Below are 22,307 nucleotides of genomic sequence, written 5' to 3'. Positions count from 1 at the left end.
TCAGCTCCTCCTCCCTGGAGCTGTTTATCTGCTCAGACAGGAAAGGTTGGTTTCACATGCAGAAACTTCAGTTTAAGTTTTAAAAGAGATTTATATACTCAGATTAGTTTCTTACATTTATTTCTAAAACTCATATAGTTGTGTATAAATATCACTTATAGACTTGTGATATTGTGAGATTTTTGTTTGGATATCAAACATCATTAAAGTTCCACAGTGAAAACAAAACTCACTGTGACCATACAAGTTGACTGGTGCTCTCTGTGTTAGTAGATCTAGACTTTAGATAGATCTAGGCCATTCTGACTTGGGCTGCTTGCAGGCTCAAATTACCAAATTGTGTGATTTGACCTTTGTTAGCAATTTTCCTACTTTTCCTCATAAAAGCATTATTTACATCAATTATGACATCAACAGCTACACAACATTAGAAGCACAGCACGTTAAATAATTTATGGATGTACAATTGCATGTGTAAATGTATAATTATAACCCTTAATGTGATAAAATAATTTAAGAGGGTTCTTTTTAAAAGTTCTAGCATTTGTTACTTTAAATAAAAGATGAAGATCAAAAGGTTTTTGTCACCTGCTGGGCCTCTTCTGTTTATGTGGAGTAATTCAGCAGGTCTGGTAAGTTCAGTTTTCAAACTGTTTTATTGAGGAATCAGACATGAAAATTGAAACATCAACAATACAAATTTGTCCTCTTTTTGATGTGAGCACAAAACATAAAGACAATACAAAACCAAAACAAAACAAAAATGACATAAATAAACAAGGACATTCTCTAGACCCTCCTCCCCTTTCCCTAGGACTTACATCTTATCACACCGAGAATCAAATCAAATTATCTTCAAATAGAGTTATCAATATATTGCCAAAGGGGTTGCCAAGTTCTATTGAATCGCTTTAAGTTATTTGCTAATGAGAAATGTATTCTTTCCAGATGAGAGAGCCTTACCAGTTCCTCCAGCCAAAATTTAACTGATGGAACCTCTCAATACTAGCTTTTTTCCTATGTTAAAGGCATAAGATAATAATTGTCGTTGGTATTTATTAAATTGAGAAAGCTGAACAGAAACTCCGAGTACAATCAGAAGTGGGTCCAGCCTCAACTCTGTGCGGAACGTATCTGATAAAGTTTTGAATATGCCAGACCAAAATGTGGTTGCAGGTCTGGTAAGTTTAAGCTGTTATTTCCTCTGTACTAGTTTTTGGATTTAAAGGGGCAGCATTGTGAAAAAACGACTTTATTGAGCTTTATATCTTGTTACGATGTTGCTTCCTCATCCAAAACATACCTGGAGTGTTAATTTGATTAATTCACAGATGTGTGAGACATCCTTTAATCTCCATGCAACCATTCAGCTGTGCAAAACACCTGGATTAATCTAGCAACACCTTCAAGGTGTAGCTCCTCCTCAGAGCTGCAGTTTCCAATCTTCCACCTCAAAGAGCAAATCTCCCCTGCAACTCTCACATTCAGCTCCTTCAGACTAGCCAGCAGATATTAGCAAACATCTGGTGGAGCTGAACAACTGCAGAGTTAAAAAAGCGAGCTACTTCTCAGTGCAACACAGGAAACAATGTTGTTCAAGGCTTAATAGAGGAGACATGTGATGACTTCCTGAAGGCAGAGTTTCAAAAGAACAGGAGTTTTTAAAAAGACAGAGGCCCAACTTAAAGGCATTAAATCAATAAGTAAAATTTCTTTTTAGTCATATTTAATATATAAGGCATTTTTATAACAATTAAAGGTAACATAGTTAATTGATTGTACTATACTGTTGCACTACGTGCATGGAAAACATAATATACTATCTTTTTATTAAGGTTGAGTTGCAGGGGAGATCTTTGAGGTGGAAGATCTGACTTTTCAGATGGTGAAGGAACAATTGTTTCCAAATGGCAAACTTTAGTGATATTGTAGAAATTGTTGGAGTCAAATGCAGTTAAAGGATGGAGTCAGGCTGATTTAATAAAACAAAACTTACTAAAACACAGACACGAATCCCCCAAAAGCCAATTTTGAACCTGAAACAGAAAGCAGGCAAGAAATGATAGATGACAGACAAAAGATGAAGCACCTCTTGTGACTTCTTTACACTTATTTGTTGTTAAGTATAATTTGCATGATAAGTGACTGATTTACAATTATATGTTAAGCATAATTTATATGATGATGATTATTATTTGAATTTAAAATGATTGTATATAATTACAAAAGCTGACGTGAAACATATTTAAGTGCGAGTTATAATTTATTTGGATTGAGGAAATTTTTTTTTAAAGAATACTTAACAGGATCTGGTTCTGTCACTGTCTTGCTTCTGTTGATTTGGTTGCTAGGTAACGAACAGCTATCTCCGTTTTCTCCTCAATAAAAAACTGAACAGAAATGTTCAGGAAAAGACATCCGAGCCGCCGTCTTGATTGAAGACTCTTTTTCTTGATTGAAAATAATTACTGACACTCAAAGAGGAATACATACTACTGAAAGTGGATCAGTGGAAGATCTAATTATACAGAAAGAACAGTTGAGAGAGAAAATCAGAGAACAGAGACAAAATCAAAAAATTCCTAGATCATCTCCTTCTTCAATTCCAAACAATTTTGTTTTGCAAAATTTTTATTGGATAGTTATAGCAGTCATGTACAAATGATGATTTAAATATCACTTTACACAAATAGATAAAATCTTAGCATGTCACATCAAGTTCAAAAAGAAGTTCAACATCGGTTATTGAGGCTTGCAGACTCTCCTCAAACATAACAAAAAAGGTTAAAGAGTGATACATAAATCGACAGCAGAAAATAGTAACTGTACAGAATGTATTGTTTGGAGAATTTTCCAGCAGCAGATGACTGTTAATTCTGAAAGTATGCCTCTTATTTCCTTAATTTGATTAAATCCAATGACACATGCACATGTATGGTGATGATACATGAGTTAATGAAGAGACTGACCAAAAAAAAAAACTTCTTTACACCTGGTTTCCTAGATACTGAACATTGTTATCAGTACAGTACACGGTTAAAGTACAGTAAGAAACACATTTTTTTTACTCTTTAAAATTCTCAAAAAAGAAATTCAACCAAGCTGGATGTTTTTTCTGAGACTCCACCAACTTCGGGTTTCTCCCCAACTCTATGGCTCCTTTCAGGATCGCTTCCTGGGGTCTAAGAGGACACAGGACTTTATACTGAGGTCCAAACTGATCAGTGATGTGCTGACGTAGAATCTGGTTCTCAGCCAAACCCCCCACCAACACAATATTACCAATGTTGAGATTTTTGTCTAATATTTCTCCAAGGCTCTTGGTGATTCCCTGCAGACTCTCATCATAGAAAGATTTCAGTTTCTCTCTGGAGATTCTGATAGATCCATCATCCCAGGAAGCTCCTTCCACTGAATCAAAGAACGTTTTAATCTCTTTATGTTCCTCAGCCAACATTCCCAAGTTAAATGGACAGTTGATCTGAACATCTTCATCCAGCTGTTTAAGACAAATAAAATCATACATGATTTTCTGAACCTCACTGGGGAAGCTTTGTTCGTATTCATCCCAGACTCCATTAGAGAAAATTTCTTTCAGAAACAATTTAAATTTTTTGTCCACTGTTTGTCCTCCCAGTTCGTTTTTAGGGGCCTCATACAGCTTCTTGAGGGATCCTCCTTCCATAACTTTGTGAACAGTGAAGTCAATTGTTTCATCTGTTTACAAACAGTAAGAGAATTGATTAATGGATAAACCTCAATAAAAAAGAAGTTACACATTCAACAAACACTCAAAAAGTTATAATCAATACATGTCGTAGTATTTTTAGTGTCAATGCAAAGGTTTTTTAGATTTGTCTTCTATACAATTATTCAACCTTTTCTTCCTCTGTTTGAAAAATCCTCTGTTTGAGCATTCTGACTAAAACCAGAAAGATAGAGCACATCATCCCAGTTCCAAAGTCCCTACACTGGCTCCCTGTAGCTCAGAGAGTAGACTTTAAAATACTGTTATTTAAAAATCACTGAACAGCATAGCACAATACATTAAAGATCTGCTATTGCTGGTGTTGTAGTCTTGAGACCATTTTTTCATGGTCTGGGTCTCGTCTCGGACTCGACTGCATTTGGTCTCAGTTTTGTCTTGGTCTCGGGCGATGAGGACTCAGGATTTTATTTCAAGACTGGTCAAGACCACAACTATGGAAATGTCAATAAATTACCAGCATCTTGTCCAGGTAATTTGTTAACATCCTTGTTTTCACTGGATGCAAAACACACAGATTAAAATCCCTATTAATGTCCCTGCAAAGCTAGCTGTGCAGGGACAAATTACATTTGTTATGAAAAAATTTTGTCACTCGCTGCACTGAATTATTGTGCGACCGTGTTGACTGAGGTGTCGCATATATGGGACAACATTGTGTCCAAAAGTCTGCTATATAGTGATGTGACATTCACAAACGATCCGAGTCTTCTGAACTTCTCTTTACTTAAAAAGATAGAACTGGAGCCTCACTGAGAGCCGTTCTTTGTTCTTGTAATGCTCTGCGTACACTGCAGTAGCCATTATTGTTTTTATTTAATTATATACATTTATATTTATTTTAAAAGCAAATAAATAAAACCCAAGAACGTAAGAGCATCCTCATAGCTCTTTGATTGTTTTCGTCACCTATCATGGTGGCAGGTATTGCAGCACTGTGCGCCGCCTGGCTTCATGCAGCAGGAGACAGAGTGAGAACAGTCATGGTGCGCACATTGTGCTTGGTTACTTCTTGCTTGTTGCCCCTTGGTTAGTGTTCATAGTTGAGTGTTGTTTACTGTTAGGGTATTACATTAATCGCTATGTTTTATAGTGCAGACAGTGGTGGTTTCTCACATGGGCGATATGGGCAAATGCTCAGGTTGTTATCTTTATAGGGATGGCAGGAGACCTCCACAGATTGTGGCACAGAGATGGAAGCAAAGCAGAATTTAATATCAAGGTGTTTTAATGAGAATGTGGATCTTTCCAAATCACATTCGGAAACAGTTTTGATTATATTTCACATTTTATTGTGTCATATAATAAGACCGGGCACCGGTCTTGGTCTCGACTTGGTCTCGGACCCTAACGGTCTTGGTCTTGTCTCGGTCTCGTGTTAGATGGTTTTGACTACATCACTAGCTGTTGGTGCATCAACCTTCCAGATCTCTCAGGTCTTCTTTTTATCTTGCTCTCAATGAAGGCAAACACTTTTTTGCTCTGCTCCCTCCCTGCCCTTGCCTGTCCTGCTTGCTCTGTTTTTGTCTTTTTCTATATTTTTGTTGCCTTTCTTTGCACATCCTTCAAATCTACAAATCATGGAGCCGGTCAACTGATCTCTCAACACTCAGGCTGTTGGTATGTACAGAGACTCAAGTTGGATGTGAGACTTGCAGCCCAGCTGATGACTCCAACACTCACTAACGGAATGGAATTGATCTTGGAGAAGTTGCTAGTTTCCGCTCAGTGGAACAACCAAACTAATTTGGATAATTATGCAACTGAGATGCATCAGAGAGACTTTAGGGAAGAGTGAAATTTATTATCTACCTGCCCTAAGACATTTTGTATCTGAATTGGCTTTTCCCGTGTTGCCTGGGCTGCATATTTCCAATCTCCTTGAAGATATGTAAACATAACGCTCCTTCCCACCTCACGCCCTCCCATTATCATCCATGTGACTGTGGAGCTGAGCTGATTTTCACTTATCCGCTCTTTGAAATGGGATCCTGTTGGTTCCAACCTTCTAAAATTCAATCAGTCAAATTTATTTGTGTATTACATTTCAGTAACAAGCCAGTTCAAAGTGTTTTCATAATAAAAACACAAAAATACAAAGTCATAGAAGACACAACACAGTGTAAAGATGCCAAGTGTCATCATAACACATCAAAATGTCGGTTAGTGTTTAACTTGTCAAATGTTTGAATAATCATGAGTAACAGTTACCTCCACAGTCGACAACAACATATCCTTTTCCGTTTCTGTGATGGTTGTTCAGCAGGTCTTTGGTTTCTTCTTGTTTCATTAACATATCTACTGCCACCTGACTTTTGGGTAAGCCTGTAAAAACAAAGAATATGAATCTGAAGCTCCATTAAACAATTAGATAAGTGCTGATAGGAGTGTTAGTCAGACGTCTGTTAGTAAAATATTTTCTCCACTCTGTTGCCATTTTATGACATAGACTTCCACAGTTGCCCCACCAGTTTGCTAAGACATAATTTCTTCAAATTTCCCAGATGAGCATTATTTGAAGAGTTTGTACATTAAAAATTTCACATTTTTAGAGTGAAAATTTTCATCCTCACCAAATGTGTAAAAATAAATTTTGGAATGACAAAATCTATGAGCTAGATAATGAGATCTTTGGATATTTTGTAATTTCTTTTCAGTATGTTGGTTAAATATTAGTTTAATTATGCTAGTTTTAATGATGTTTAACTTTAGCGCATGTTAAAATATTAGACGGATCATGATTGTTTTGAGTAGGCCTCAGTTAATGTGTGTCTTTCCTGTGAGCAGTGAAAGTAAATAAAATGTTTGCATGTCTTTTGCTGTAAATATTTACTTACTGGAGGGGTTTTTATTTGTGCTGCAGAGCTATACCTAACAGCTAGCTCCTCACTTCAGCGGCTCTGATGGAGCCTGTGCCATTCAGTGCTGCTGTTGCTCCGCCTACACTTTGGACTGAACCATTGTTCTACTAATGGGAGGGGAGGACGTAAAAATTAATTCTTTTTTTTCTGAGATAAATGGCAGATTTATTTAGTTTTTTGTTTATTTTGCCTTTTCATATTGATATTATTTAAATGCAAACATTTCTTCAATTATGTTTTTTGTGTGTGTGGGGGGGGGGGGGGGGGGGGGGGGGAGGATTCTAGACTTTTCCAAGATTGGGGGGATCCGGGCCCTCCCAATCCCCCCTGGGATTTCAGTCTATGTCTATTGGGTTATGTTATGTATGGCACTGGAACAAGATGAATGATGATTTAATTAGCAAATTAGTATAAAATGTAACTTGTCACCATTTTGATGTAGTATATTTTGGGGATTCTGTGTTGTACAAAAGAAGCAGTATAGAGTATAAGTAGGCATTTGTGATTGACATCAAGCAATAATTTGACATGTAGAACTTTGCACCAATGCAGACAAAGATCCTGTGTTGCATTTTGTTATCAACTATCTTTTACTTATTTATTTATTTATAATCTAAATGTGTGAGTTTGTGAAACATAAACTTACTCATTAAGTAGTGTTAACTTTTTATTAATTTAGTCAAATCTACAAGAGTTGAATAAACTTGGCTTTTTGGGTTAGCACTTAAAAAACTCAAAGAAGTAAAACACAAAAGTGGGAACTATCTCCGAGTAGTTAGAGGCGTGTTTTTGTATCCTGTGTTGCACCGTGAGATGGAAGTGTGTTACATTGATCTGAGTTTTGTACAGCAAATATTTATTTTAAAGCTTGAGGATAATGTTCTGTTCACACAAAATGTTTCTGAGTAGAAATCACTGTGATGTTTAATAAAATTCCTCATCAGGTCAGAAATGAAGTTCATGCAATTTGAAACAGTTTATATTATTCTTTAGTAAAATAAGTAGTTGTTTTAACTTGATAATATGAGCAGAGTAATAGAGAAATGTGTGCTCTTTAACTAGGTGAAGGTTGTTGCACAATGGGGGGAAAGCAGAACACCAAGCGGGACCAGAACACCTTGGAGCGGCGGGATGGGGGGGTTATCTTTATGTAGGGCAGTGGCTTAAATATGTCAGCAGATGCCACCAAAATGTTAGATTTGTTCTTTGAGTTGTGGAAGTCGGTGAAGTGTGTCCGTTGAAGGACACCGTACTTGGCGTCTGTTACGGTGCGCTGGCAGTACAACGGTCAGTATTTGCTGTGAATTCTGAAGGTAAGCAATGCTGACCGCCAGCTCCTCAATGTAGCCAAATGTTACTTTTAATGTCCAAGTAGTTAGTTTTGTATCGTTTTGTCTTTTTCTTCTTTTTTTTAATATATGCTGTATCTGTTAAACAAAAAAAAAGAAAAGAATGATAATAATAACTGCGTTAATGAGACTTATATTGACACGCAGTATTTGCTGTGAATTCTGAAGGTGAAGCCGCTGCGCTGTCGGTTGGTCCGAATAAACGGTCTGAACCACGATCTCAACAGCCGTGTGTGTCCGATTTATGCCTCAAGTTTCCTTCCGACAACCACCATTAAAGAAAACACAACGCAGAGTCTAAGGAACAGCGAGGTGTCGTCTCACACGGACAGGGTTACATTTACTTTTCCTACACACACTCGCACACATAATGCAACGTGATTGGATTTGGGGAGAAGGCGTGACTAATTTGCCATACAAAGAAACCTGGTATGGAGTAGTGGAACGGAGTGGCAATGTAATCACAATGCACTGTAAGCTATGTAATGTGTTTTGAGGCAGTTGACCAAAATCCCGGACGATTTTTAAATTCCCCCCGGACATCTTTTTAGGTCTGAAAAGTAGGACATGTCCGGGAAAAAGAGGACATCTGGTCACCCTATGTATGTTACACGACATAGATTGTATAAGTAGGTTTTTTCTGTCATGGCAGCCATTTTGGAACACACAGGCAACAATCTACCTTCACACAGGTTCATTCTTTTACTGAATGTTCGTCTTAAAGGTAGTGAAGAAATTAATACAGTGTTTTCCTGTTTAGGGTTATTTAAAGGAAAACAAGTGAAGCAAAGTTTCCACTTAAAGGGTCTGAAATTGTGAAGTCAAATCAGAAAAAGGAAAAAAAAAAAAAAAAAGACATGCGCACTATGTTCCACACGGACCTAAAACAGGGACGGACAATGAAAGAAAAAAAGGCGGAAAAGAAAGCCAAACAGAGAAGACTGGAGTTTGTGGACACTTCACCAGAAATCCCGAAATTTGTGCAGATCTGGACGAATCTGTAAACGAGCGGAGAGGCAGCCGGTAAGACAGATCGGACTGCAAAAGTACTGACATCCCGACAGCGGGCCGCCAGCTTTACCGGCAAATTAACGCCTATAACCGCAGCGTCTGAACTGAAGCGGTGGATTGTGGTGGCGAAGTCTGGAACTGATTGACTGATTTTAATGATTGAACTGATTGTTGTTGTCATTGGGTATTAATGTTAATTATTAATCAATTTAGCATTAGCTATTTATATTTATAAAATAAATATTTATGATTAACATTAAAAGGTGAATATTTGTATATTTAAATAAATGAAAATATTATGTAATTGTAAATATTAATGTGGAATGTATTTTAAAGTTAGAGAACTTAAGTTTAGTTACTTGTTCATTTAACTTTAATTACTTTGTGGGTTTGATTCACAGTGGTTTGCTTAGTATTGTTTATATAGTTTGTAATCATTTGCTTTGTAGTTTGAGTGGAATAGATTTATGTAGAATTACATGCAGATTAGTAGTTATTTTTCTTCTTTTGGGTTTGTTTAAAGGTTTTTACCTGCTTTGGACCACTCATGAAATATCATGGCACACATTAAATAAATGGAGGATGAAAAATGAAGGAAACTGCTTGGTCCTTTGAGTAAAATCCCTGTTAATAAGAGTTTACATCGTTTGTCCATCCCTTCTCAAGTGGGGAAGCTGCATAAAGTAGAAAATAACTTGACAGAAATAAAATAAAAAAATTAGTGAATAAACTAAAAGGGGTTTGAATTTAATAAAGCCACAAACTGTTTGTGTTCATATGGCACACTGGTTTTTGGATATTGTTCATTTTAAAATAATTATTGTGTTTTTTCTCCTTGTTGTCTTTAAGCAAAAATGCAAACTGAACATAGAATTACTTCCTTTAAATTTTAGGTAAAACATTTCTGGTTTCTATCTTAACATGAATGAATTGACTTGGAGAAAGCATGAAACAATGGTTAAACCTTCTGGTCTACAAAATTTACTCAAAGACAAACGAAAAATTTAGATTTTCACAGAACATACCCAAACAACATGTAAAGCATTGCAGGCTTTGGATTTATAAAAACCAGAAAGAAGTTTTAGCTGCTACGTGCGACATAACCAGTGATTTGGCAATGAAGATAAAATTATTATTTGTACTTACTCAGGTTATATTTACCTGATTAAATTCTTTTGATGGTCAAAAACATTTCAGAACAAATATAAAACAAATACAAATATATTGGTATTGTTTATCAATCGGATTAATTCAAACAGATCACATAAAGAATCCATTTATATGTTGAACTTGTCCTATCAAACAGACTAAAACCTGTTAAATGTTGAATGTTTGTATGCTTAATGTTATAGATCCACACAGTACCGTTACAGCTGGTATCAGGTTCTGCTGCTCCTGCAGTTTGATCCTGTGAGTCTCTGCTGTGGTTCTGTGTGATGAAACCATCAGATTGAAGCTTCAAACACCAGGTCAAAGCTGCTTCTGACTCCAAAACAACCATCAGTTTGCCTTTTGTTCCTTTTGTTACAAGACCAGCCTGAAAAAGAAATTAAAAGTGTCATTGTTCCCAACTTTTCAGACCTAAACTGCTCTCTGAAAGTATATTACCTGGGTTGCAGAATCTGTCATAAACCGTTTAGCTGGATGACCCCAGAAGGCAGGAACAGTTAGCACCCAGGTGAAGTCAGAGGCTGTAAACTCGCCCTCTTTGGCCTGGGCTTTGATGGTTTTCAGAGCGTCATCCTTTAGATATCCAAGAACTTCTGTGAAGACCTTCAAGGCCTTAAGAGACTTATTATTGGCTGCTTTAATTTTCTGATTCCTGAGGTCCTGGGAATATATTTTAGTAGTTAGTTAGATTGTATTCACACATAGATTACGTTGTCAGATTTATAGAAGCCTGCACTAGCAGCCCTATATAGAATTACACACCTATGAAGATCTTCTGATTGCCCATCCATAAATTAAAATGTAATAAAGTGGCACATTATTCAAAAAACAATCACAAACCAGTGTTTGTGTTAATCCTAATAAATATACTTCTAATAGACTCATGTTGTAGATCCTACGTATATAAATATGGCTCCATAACGTCATGGAATAACATCGGGTTTGATGCATCTTGGTCTAAATAACAATGACTGAAGGCAGGTTTCACAGGATTTAGGTGAGTTTTGGAGTTGCATAGTTTTTTATCATCTAAAAAAGGTTTGCATGGCTGCCGCACATTTTCACGGCAGGTAAGAGGTTTGCATATATTTACTCAACGTTCATTTTTATACCTGCCAACTTGTGCGTATAATATGGCACATTTTTTGTGTGTGCGCATCTCTTTATACATTAGGCCCCTGATCTTTTTTCAACTTACATCGCAATCAAGAGCCGTCTTGAAATGTTCAAAGAAATGATGTTTCTCAGCTTCTTCTCTTGTCATATTGGTGTATGCTGTTTTGGCTTTATAACCAAAATGTACGAAATCTCCATGTTCATCAAGTAGGATGCACGAAGAAGTCTTTGGGGTGTCCAGTCCAAGTTCCTTACCCCATCTCTTTATCTGGGTCTCACTTCCTTCCTCTCTGGGTTTAACATTGAAAGCATAGCTGCTGTATCCTGAACCAATGTCTATGGCTATTATGAAAGAGTCAGCTCCAGCTGGTTGAAAATGAGAAGAAAGTTAGAATCTGAAAAAAAACAGTGACTGTTGATCTGACTGGACCGTTTTGATCACAATTAATTATGGCCTAATCAAACTTAAGACAATCCATGGTAGTATACATAACCTGCTTGCATAAAACCGGACAATGGAGATCACACATTGAAATTTGAACAAATTACACAAGTTGAACTGGGAAAGAATTACATATATATCCTATTTTTTCTTTGTTGTCACAGTTAAATGTTTCAATTTATCAAACAAATTTTAATATCAGAAAAGGTTAAACTAATAATCAAATTGATAGTGGAGAAATTTGTATTTTCAAACAATAATTTTATTGTGGGTCCAACTTTAAAGATTTGTCTCATCACATAAGGCAGTCAAAAGATAAGTGAAAATATGCTCACAAAAAAAGTTGTTGTAAAACAGGAATAATATTATATTGCATATAATGTTTCTGTTTTTCCTATCAGGAATAAACAGGTTAAATGAGGATCATTTGAATCCAAATCTTCCAGGGGTTGTAAATATTCTGGGATAAACTATAGATGCCAATTAAATTGTTTCTCTTTTTGTTCTTAATTTTTTTTTGATTGGTAGATAATCTATTGATTTTTAAAATCTCTTCTCCTAAGTTCTGTTTGGGCAATTTTCCTATTATTGCAGAATAGTTTTTTTAAATGAATGAAATAAGTGTGACAAAAAAGCTAAAACAGGAGGTGGACTAAAATTATAAATTGCTTTTCTTGTTATATTGACCACTCAAAGTGGCGTAACAATGTACTCACCCATTCACACTGACATTTAAATATGATACACAGATTATTAACTAATTAGGAAGTGTCTTGGTCACGGACACATTATCACTTAGTAGGTGAAAGCTGGAATTCAACCTACAGTAATAAGTAAATTGTGAAACCTACATGTGCAGCTCTTACCTTTGACATAGAGCAGCACTTGTTTCTTGATCAAGATCTTCCCCCATCTGTTGGAGATGGTGCAGGTGTAGGTGTCTGTATCTCTGTCTATCGGGTTCTTCAGGATCAAACTAAAATCTCCAAATTTTAAATTTCCCTTCATCTCAGTTCGGTCTTTGTACTGCTTGTGCTGTTCTTCAAGCTTTTTACCACAGCCCTCATGCAGGTGGACTAATCGGCTGGTGTTATTTTTCCATGTTACTGTTACATCTTTGGGCAGACGAATTATGGTTTTACAGGGCAGCGTAACAGACTTCATTCCTGAATCCACCTCCACCTTGTAGACTGAAAAAACACAAACCAAAGAGTCGGCTGCTTTGACAACATAGTTGCATCAGATACATTTTCTATAATATTTGTGTGGTTATAATTTATTCCATGAGCACCTTTGTATTTAGGACAATACACAGCAATACACAACTGTGATAAAATACCTAATTTAAATACCTCAAAACACCAGTTGTTTGGTTCTCTCTGGCATCTTGCCTAGAGTGTGAGAGGTGACTTGCTGGTTTTTTCACTATCAAACATGCGTCTCTTATTCTATATCTTAACAAATTATTTCTGATACTAAAAGAAATTTCTAAAAAAAAAAAAAACACTCACAAAACCTTAACAGGACCTGTTAGCATTATGAAATAAATCTTACCTGACTTGAAATATTGGCGGAAGGGAAAGAAAAGGCCTCCAAAAACAAGAAGAACGACAAAAAGAACCAGGAAAGCTTTGGCCCATGGTGGAAATTTTTCTGTTGACAAACAAAAAACTTGTAAGATCTCTGTAATGATTGCACATTAATAAGCTATTTGTAGGAATTTGTTTAAAAAATAATTTCACTAAGCCCATTTTTTTCTGGAGAAAGATCTTTTGGAGTTTTATTTATCAGTAAGTTAAGTTCTAAAATACTAACTTTCCTATGTTTTACTTATTGAATACTACAGAGTTTGATTTGCAATGACAAAATATGAACTGAATATACTCTCCGTATTTATAGTTAGTATTGCTTCCGTAGTGAATTATTGCACATGGAATGATTCTTGCCTACAACAATAAAATAATTCTAAAGGTTTATACTATCTCTATCCCTTTTAGCCACTATTAAGCAGTGCCCACCACTCTGAGTGCTGTCAGAGTGCAAACATTGCAGTGCATGGTGAGAGATGGAGAAGAGGGAGAAAGAGTGGAGGTGTTTTCAAAAGAGATGACTTTTTGAAGAAACAGGAGGTTAGCCTCTAGAGAAACAGCTGAAGCTGAGAAGGAGATAATGCTCACACTACAAATAGAAGATGAGTTCTAAAAAGTATAGAAACCTTTTAGCTGTGTGTGAAAAAGAAAACGCTGTTAAAAGTAATTTGTGATCATGCCAAATTTCTGCGTTAACTTTGACAACCCTAATGCTATTTGTAGATTAACTTATTTGCTAAAGTTTCTGTGGAAGGTAACCCCAAATTACTGGTGTACTTGCTTCGTCCAGCAGCCTGCTTACTGGTAAGCCTACCTTTACATACACACTAGTGTTGTGTCGTTCATGAGCAATTTGTTCGAATGAATAAATCATTTGAGTGAATGAACTGAAGCAAATAACTTCAACAATTGATTTGTTCACGGGTGGAACGTCCACCTTTTGTGACTCTCAGACAATATAACAAATATATGTAATTCAATGCAAAGTCCCAGAGTAAGATAGAAAGACATTTTTATCTACCTCTGGGAAGGGGGTAAGAAGGGATAGTGTGAGGGGTGGAGGTAGGGGTGCATTCAAGGACCGGGAGGCAGTTAATTTCATATATACCGTATATGCAAGTAAAAAAGCAAAAAATGTCTCTTAGCACATTCAAATAAGAACAACTCCTTTCTAATCAAATGACAACACTTAATGATGTAATAGAACTATATAACTGTCCTGGGTGATCAATATAACAATAATCCCAATCATGGTGTAGCAGCAAATTAACCACTAAACTAAAAAATCAATATGTTCTAACACTAATCAAAGTATAGGTAGTGAAATGCTATAATGGGTTCTTACGGGAGTTCTACAAATTCCTTCCACATCTATTCAAGCAGGACACAACAACAGAGTTATTGTAGCTTTAACTGCTTCTACGAGCTTTTGCATAAAAGAGAAGACTTGACTTAATCTTTGTTTAATAAGAATACAGTAAGAAATAAGTTTGTCTTCACGATAATAAATGTTGAAAAGACTGGATAATTTCTATTGTTAAAAACATACTAGAATAAAAAAAAAACACTGACTCCATTGTAAGTTCATAAAAATATTCTTTCTAGCAACCTACCTCATCATCATCATCATCATCAAAATTTATTAATAAAGTGGTTTAAAAACCAGAGTGCTGTACAGGTACTGTAGCTCTTCAGTCATTCAAAACTGTAGATTCCATCTGAAATGTTTCCCAGCTTGCAAAGATAAGCTTCATGTACAGTACATCTGCACCACTGACCTTTGACAAGATGAAGAATCACTTTCTGTCTGATGACGTCACTTTTCTTGTAGAAGGTGCAGATGTAGACTCCACTATCTCTCTCTGTGGGGTATTTGAGGGTCAGACTGAGGTCTCCACTTTTTACTTGCTCTTTATTCATTATTGTACGTTCACAGTAAAACTTGTCTTGTTCTTTAGCTTTGTTGCTGCCATTCTGATACACATAGGCAATCATGAATTCTGGTTCAGTACGGGTCCACTCCACAGTGTCATCCTCCTCCACATGAGCTGTTGTTTTACAGGGCAGAACTCCAGACTCTTCTCCCTCCTGCACCTTTACTTCTACCTGTTGAACTGAGAAAACAAAATGCTAATTTAAATTTTACATGACTATAATTCATACTGCTAGTTGCAATGGGTATGACAAGTATTACTAATACTTGAATTCTTCTTTAAAGTGAGCTTTACAAAACACTGTCAGGGTAACTGGTCATTTAAAAGCTTGGATTTTTTGAGTGCAACAGGAATATAAAGAAAAATTAAGTTGACCATTACTTGACTTTTACCAAAGAATGACCTTCAGGTATGGACATCTACAGGCCTCTTCACAATCTCTTTATTGGCACCCCAACATAAAAGTACATAGATATGTCTATAAAATCTCTATCTAGACATTATTGTTAAAGATATAGCTCTACAAAACATAAAAGTAACAGGTAAATAGGAGTCCATTTTCACTGCAAACCTAAAGATTCCTTAGATATTTAGAATGAAACTGACTAAATTTTTATTGCCCAGTTCTCTCACTTTTTAAAGTAGAGCCATGGCTTATTCATAAAAGAAAAAGGCAGTTTATTCTGAAGAGCAAATTTTTGTCCATTATATTCTTCCAATGTTCAGACTTTAGTAGTTCATGTTTTAGTTAACTTCTCATGGTGCTTTTCAAATCAGTTCAGTTTATTTAAAAACCTAATCCTAAGGTGTTCCCAGGCCAGCCGAGAAACGTAGTCCCTCCGGTCCTGGGTCTTCCCTGGGGCCTCTTCCCAATGGGATGCGCCTGGAACACCTCACCAGGGAGGCGTCCTAACCAGATGCCCAAGCCACCTCAACTCACTCCTCTTGACATGAAGGAGCAGCTGCTCTACTTTGTGTCCGTCCCGGATGACTGAGCTTCTCACTCGGTTGTTTACAGTGCAGGCAATTTCCGGTAAGCTTCAGTGCGTCGAACTGGCGCATTACATATGTCATGGCCAAGAGAGTGGGTAAAATTTAAAACTGACTGAGCCCAAACCTCCATTCGGCCCCTTCAGACATTCATTTTCTTATTTGTCTACAGCCCATCTAATTTGCTGAGAGAACACAACTCACATAAGGAGGTCTTAGTCCTCGATGTGGCCGTCACAGGTTCAATTCCTGGCCTGAATACCTTTGCTGCATGTGTTCCCACTCTTTAATTATCCATGTTTCTGTCTAACTAGTCTCAAATAAAGGCTGCCTGAGAACCCCTTTCACGCCCCCCACCTTTTTTTAATAAAGATATTTTATTAGTTTACTTCTTTATTTGAAGTAAACTAAGTTATTTTCATAAGACTGACTTAAATTTGTCAAGTTAAACCAAATTAATGAATTAAGTTGGACAAACTTAATTGAATTACTTGTTACCAATTGAAACAATTCAATTAAGTTGGTTCAACTATTTACTTTTTTTCAGTGCAGGAGGAATTTTTTTTTTTTTTATAAAAAGTATTTTTAACCTAGAATTTAATACATTTTCTAATTCTGGAATCCTGTCTCAAATGTCAGAACTGTTATGGTTCCATGTTTTTTCCAGTGATCCACTAAGTGTTCCAGCTCTTTCCGAACCTTCCAGTGTTCCCAAGTCTTCCAGTGGCTTCCTGCATCAGTGCCGCCGGCCTCCTGCATAGGTTCTCCATTGGTGCCCCCGGCCGTTTGGCCGACTGCCCGATCCTCTTCGTGGTTTCCACCGGCTGCACATCAGGCCACCAGACTGACCTTGAACGTTTTTGTTATTGTTTCTCTGGTAATTGGTTCTAACTGTTTGTCATTTCCTTGATTGCCCCGGTGTGTATAGAGTCTCCCATGAGTCATTGTTTTTCCCTGGATCTTACGTTGTCTCCCTGTCTCTACTCCTTCTTCCTCTTCCTCTTGTGACTTTGAATCCTGTAGCATTTAGAGCAGGGGTGGGCAATCCTGGTCCTCAAGGGCCGGTGTCCTACAACTCTTTAATGTCTCCCTGATCCAACACACTTGAATCCAATAGTTGAATCACCTCCTAAGTGCAGTCAAGTTCTCCAGAGTCCTGCTAATGACCTCATTATTTGACTCAGGTGTGTTGAAGTAGAGATACATCTAAAAGTTGCACCCCTGATTTAGAGTTTAATGAAACCATTGTTGCAACTTCCACTCCTGTTTCTACCTTGATCCATTACTCACCTTCACAAATCATGATAAAAACTATTTGTATATCTGTGCTTTATAGCAATGGGTCAGTCACAAATGTTTCGACTCATAGAGCCAACTCCTCACTGAGAGCCATACTTCATTACAGTACAAGGGAAGATCTACAAACACAGCAGTGCAGTGACCACACCATATGAGAGGCATGGGCAGAGAAAGAAACAGAGAGCCATGGACCCACTTATTTTCTCTTTGGCTGCTCAGCTCTCACTCTTTTAGTTGGGCTGCTATTCCCTTGGTGAAATTTCCAGTGTAGTATTGCTGAGCCATTTATTTTTCAGGTGGGAACACTTATAAGTTGCATAATTTTCATGAGCCCCACTCAGTGCTGCCACTAACATTATCTCAATGGCCAGTAAACATAACACATCAGCAGGTATTGCATTTAAATTGGGCACCGACCTTCAACCTGCAGTTGAACATCTGTTAGTGTGATATCTTCTCTGTCGTCCCTGAGGCTGCAGGTGTAGGTACCACTGTCAGAGAAGTGAGGTTTTCTCAGAGTGAGGCTGAAGTCAAGAGAATCTAAAGCATTAGATTTCATTGACGTTCGCCCACTGAAACGTTGATTTTGTCCACGAAGATCATCATCTTCTCGGCGCACATGGATAGTTTGTGGTTTGAGATCATAGCGTCTCCAGATCACTGTGGGGTTTCGCTCTGGTAAAATACCTGAGTAGTGGCATGGCAGCACAACTGATTCTGCTCCCTCCAAAACATTTTCTCCCATTGCAAAAGAATACAGGGAGGCTTAAAGAGAAGAAAACGCAGACAGTTAACAAGTCTATGAAAGCATTAGTTACACAGTCAAGTTAGTCTTTAGCTCAGTATTAAACTGTGAAATGTAATTATTTTTTACTTATATTTGTGCTACTGTGCATGGATGAGATGGGATGGCAATTTGTGGGATGTAGAGAGAAACATAAAATATATTTATTGGGTTTCATGCTCTCCAAATATCATTTAAGTAAAAGTTTTAGTTATAGCCTCAGATAGTGTTGATATACAGGAATGGTTTGGTTAGAAAAGTGGTGTAGTGGATGTTTGATAGCTGAAGCTGTTTTATAGCTCTGCCAATCCACCTAATTGCTAATGTTTGTGACATTCTTTTAGCAAGGTCTATCAGCAGTAAACATGTACCAGTTTCCCTGCTCTACATTACAAAATAACCTATATTTAATATTGTTTAATTGTACAAGAATCTTATTATTTTGCAATATATTGCAAAACTTAAAACTTAGTTTAGCAAGCGTAATAAAGCAAAAAATAAACAAAGCCAAATTATCTGACATTTGGTTACATCAGTATATAAATCACCAGTTATGTATTTTCTGGGCACCTTCAGCCCTTCATACCAGAATTAGTCAGTAACTAATTCTCCATGGGCACTGGTATTTAAAATGTTTTGTGAACCCAAGTTGTTCAAACAAGAGGTCAGCATACTTAACAACTGTGGCATTGCAAGCTCTTCAAAAGTAGAATATGATTGGGCAGAAACTGTGGCTTTCAGCATGAGGTGGGGTATCAGTTACATCAAATTTAACTGGTACTCCTCATAGCTCCGTGTTATGTTATAATATGGTAATTTCTGGAACACTGAGATTGAAACCTTAAAGTTTATATTTTACTATATTAAAATATAGTAAAATGTTAGAAATATTTTACTATATTATAGATATAGTAAAATATTGAATTGAATATTTTACTATATTGCAAATATAGTAAAATATTAATTGAATCTGTTTGATTGTGCTTAATATTCCAAGCATCAGACATTTTCTAACTCTCCCTCAACTAATTTATCTTCTTTCATCTTTAGCTGAAAATTTTGAGAAATTTAATAAATGATTTTATAATTTATTGATCATTGTTTGATTGATCATTGCTTTTTACACTGGATCTGCTGGGTCTATTACCCAATGGCACAAAACCTGTTGTAGACCATCATGGAGTAATAACACTTACTGAACACTTATTACCATCATGGAGTAATAATGCTTATTGCTTGATTTAATTATTTTTAAATACCTTTTACTTAATTAGTTAATGCATTTTCTCAAAAATTTCTTTTAAATTAAATTATTACTATCTAAAGTCATCACGATGCAACACTGTCTTTTTTAGTCATGCATTTAATAAATTTATATGTTATTATTATTAAGCTTCTAAAAGTATAAAACAGTTTCCAGCCATGCTGGTTGATACTGTTGTTTTATTAAGAAATGACATAGCTGAACAACCAAGTTTAACAGTTTCATGCCTTGTTAGTGCCAAGCTTAAGAATACAATGTGATAAATTTTTAATGTTCTTGTACGTCAGTGAATTGCCAGGTACAAAATGACCAATCTGTTAGAGGGTATTAAATAGAAAAGGTTAAAAATTATCCCAACCCGTTGACCTTTAAGAGATTAATTTCTTACCTTGTAGGAAAATCACAAAGATCATTATATTCTTGAAAATCCAACCACTACGTTTTTCTCTGGTTATGAAGAACATAACTTTTTCCAAGTACCAACCTCACAGAGGTGTTTAATTTTTGTTGCTGTGACTGTTGTGAAGGGAGCGGCTGTTAGAATGTGCATAAACCAGCTTGGCAGCTTTCATGCTGACAGTTTAGATCTCCTTCACTTTGCTGCTTCTCTGCCAGTTAAGCTCCTATAGATATTCATATGGAGGTTTCTACTGTACACCTATGTAATGCAGTGTAAAATAAAATTATATCAAAAAATGTTTTTTTAGATTTATATGGATGGTTATTTCATCCATTTAGAAAGTGGCTTGTGAGGAATTTAAAGGTTCAGTCTTTTTTATCATATACTTAGTCTTTGCTGAAAGGTTTTTCACAGAAAAAACTGCTGTCCAGTGACTGGCTCTTCTAGCATCCCAGTGTGTGTATGCTTTTTAAATTCCCTTTCTGTCCTTCATACTCCTTGCAATTGAGTTTACTAACAATATATAGCTCCAACTCATGTCATTTAAAGGCACTTAATTTAATCTCTGTTGGATGTTTTCTCCTATAAAAACAATGTTTCTCTCTGCTCTCACATGTTGCTCAGTACTATTATTTGAAAATATTGAGCTTACTCTTCATCAGCTTAGGGAAAACTATGCAATATGTAGAAATATTCTGCTCTAAATTTATTTTTTAATAAATAAACTTAGAGCAGTTACAGTCAATGACTAACGGCAAGAAAAACCAATCAAAACATCAGATCACAATACAGGCGGGTCAGAAGAGTCATTGAAGGCACTTAAAGCTGATTTGATGACATGATTGAAGATTAATTTATAGAATAAATTATGTGAATTCAGCGTATGAAGAATTTATAAGAATATTTAAATTACCATAGAATAACAACTGCACAGTTAAGGAAAATAAGATAAAAAGTGTGTGTATGTGCAGTGGATTACAAAAGGAATACAAAATGCATATAGAAAGAAAAACAAAGTTTTTAGGGAATTTATATAAAACGTAGAACTTCTGAATCATAAAACAAATATCAGAAATATAAAAATGAGTTAAGTAATATTATAAAGGCATGTACAAAGGAATATTATAATAAATTATTGGATAGTAGTAAAAATAATATTAAGGCAACATTATTATTTAAAATGATACCATTTTAAATAATGTTATCAGGAAAACTTCTAACAGTAACAATTATCCACAGTATTTTTTAGATAATGACCAAAATATCACCAGTATGAAGAGTGTTTTAAGTAAATCCAGTGGTTATTTTGTGAATATAGGAAATACCTGCAATAAAAACAGCAACTCATCTAAATTATGTTGAGAATAATATTAATTACAAAAGCTCTGTACTGCCACTAAGTATTATACAGAAACAAGCCGTTAGAATCATCCATAATGTTGGTTATTATGAGCACACAAACCCATTATTCTTAAAATCTACCATTTTTAAATTTGAAAAGCTGGTGGAATTTAAAATAGCTCAAATTATATTTAAGGCATCTAATAAACTGCTACCTGAGCAGATACAGAGCATGTTTTGTGAAAGAGAAGGGAGATTTAACTCAAGGGGTTACTCAAACTTACAGATTTGTAGTTTACAAACAAGAAAGAGCTTTTGTATTTCAATTCATGGGGTAAAGTTACAGAACAAGTTAAATGAGGAGTTAAAACAAAGTCAAAATTTTATACAATTTAAACGGAAATATAAAGAGGTCGTTTAGACAAGATATAGAAATATGGGTGAGAATTAGCACTAATGTGTTTATATTAATTGAGGCTAATGCATATGAGGGTGTGTGTGTGTGGATGTATATACTTAGATATATGAAACCAAGATAAAATGGAAAATTAATTAACCTGTTTATTTTTATTTTTGATTGGATTCATTAATGAGGGTCCATCTGAAAATATTGTATGAGTTTAGGGGTCGGAGTTCATGAGTTTCTTACTTCTTGCTTCTCCTTTTCAAGCATGTTAAGATTATTGTCATACAAAAATATGTCTTTTGCATTCCTTGTTCTTGTGCATGATTTATACTACTACCATGTTCAAAATAAATTTAAAAAAAAATAATAAAGATATAAATGCTGTATGTTAGATTTAGTTTTGACTTTTTTAATTAGAGTATGAATATACAATAAAATAATTTAAAATGACATTAAGATTTGGTTTGCATGGTCCTGGAGTGACATGCCCTGTTTACTTATGAGGAAACATTTATTAAAATGTTGAAAAAAATATCTGAACAAACTGGAAGTTGTTCTTGTGCTGACAGTTGATGATTCACCTTT

General features: G+C 35.8%; 2 protein-coding genes and 1 long non-coding RNA gene across 7 annotated transcripts in view; all 3 read right to left on the bottom strand.

Annotated features, from left to right (window-relative positions):
- The window catches only part of LOC116723453 (uncharacterized), a 197,030-nt gene extending 176,147 nt beyond the window's left edge, over positions 1–20,883 (bottom strand). The window contains exons 1-2 of one of the 5 annotated variants that reach the window (XM_032568361.1): positions 19,964–20,883; positions 17,945–18,292 (exon numbers count right to left, since the gene is read on the bottom strand). In XM_032568361.1, the coding sequence (XP_032424252.1) occupies positions 17,945–18,292; positions 19,964–20,039 (424 nt within the window). In that variant the 5' untranslated portion in view covers positions 20,040–20,883. The remainder of the gene's footprint in view (positions 1–17,944; positions 18,293–19,963) is intronic. The other 4 variants (XM_032568360.1, XM_032568359.1, XM_032568363.1 and 1 more) reach the window with 4 other exon arrangements.
- Positions 2,599–6,759, bottom strand: LOC116723476 (heat shock 70 kDa protein 12A-like). Its single transcript, XM_032568457.1, has 2 exons — positions 5,978–6,759; positions 2,599–3,717 (listed from the first exon to the last, which is right to left on the bottom strand). The coding sequence occupies exons 1-2, from the start codon at positions 6,060–6,062 to the stop codon at positions 3,065–3,067; spliced, it is 738 nt and encodes a 245-aa protein (XP_032424348.1). The 5' UTR covers positions 6,063–6,759; the 3' UTR covers positions 2,599–3,064.
- On the bottom strand, positions 6,892–10,346 carry LOC116723486 (uncharacterized). The gene is made up of 2 exons (XR_004339993.1): positions 9,683–10,346; positions 6,892–8,783 (listed from the first exon to the last, which is right to left on the bottom strand). It is a non-coding gene; the product is annotated as an uncharacterized LOC116723486 (long non-coding RNA).
- Positions 20,884–22,307: the final 1,424 nt, after the last annotated feature.

Source organism: Xiphophorus hellerii, chromosome 7, assembly GCF_003331165.1.
Source record: "Xiphophorus hellerii strain 12219 chromosome 7, Xiphophorus_hellerii-4.1, whole genome shotgun sequence".
Taxonomy (NCBI): Eukaryota; Metazoa; Chordata; class Actinopteri; order Cyprinodontiformes; family Poeciliidae; genus Xiphophorus; species Xiphophorus hellerii.
Note: the sequence above shows the minus strand (reverse complement) of the source record. Positions and strands in the feature narration are given on the sequence as shown.

Bases quoted from the DNA above. Each gene is read 5' to 3' on its own strand.
- LOC116723476 (XM_032568457.1), bottom strand. From the start codon at position 6,062: ATGTTAATGAAACAAGAAGAAACCAAAGACCTGCTGAACAACCATCAC. The intron at 3,718-5,977 runs GTAACTGTTACT...GTTTGTAAACAG, and splicing joins TGTTGTTGTCGACTGTGGAG to ATGAAACAATTGACTTCACT.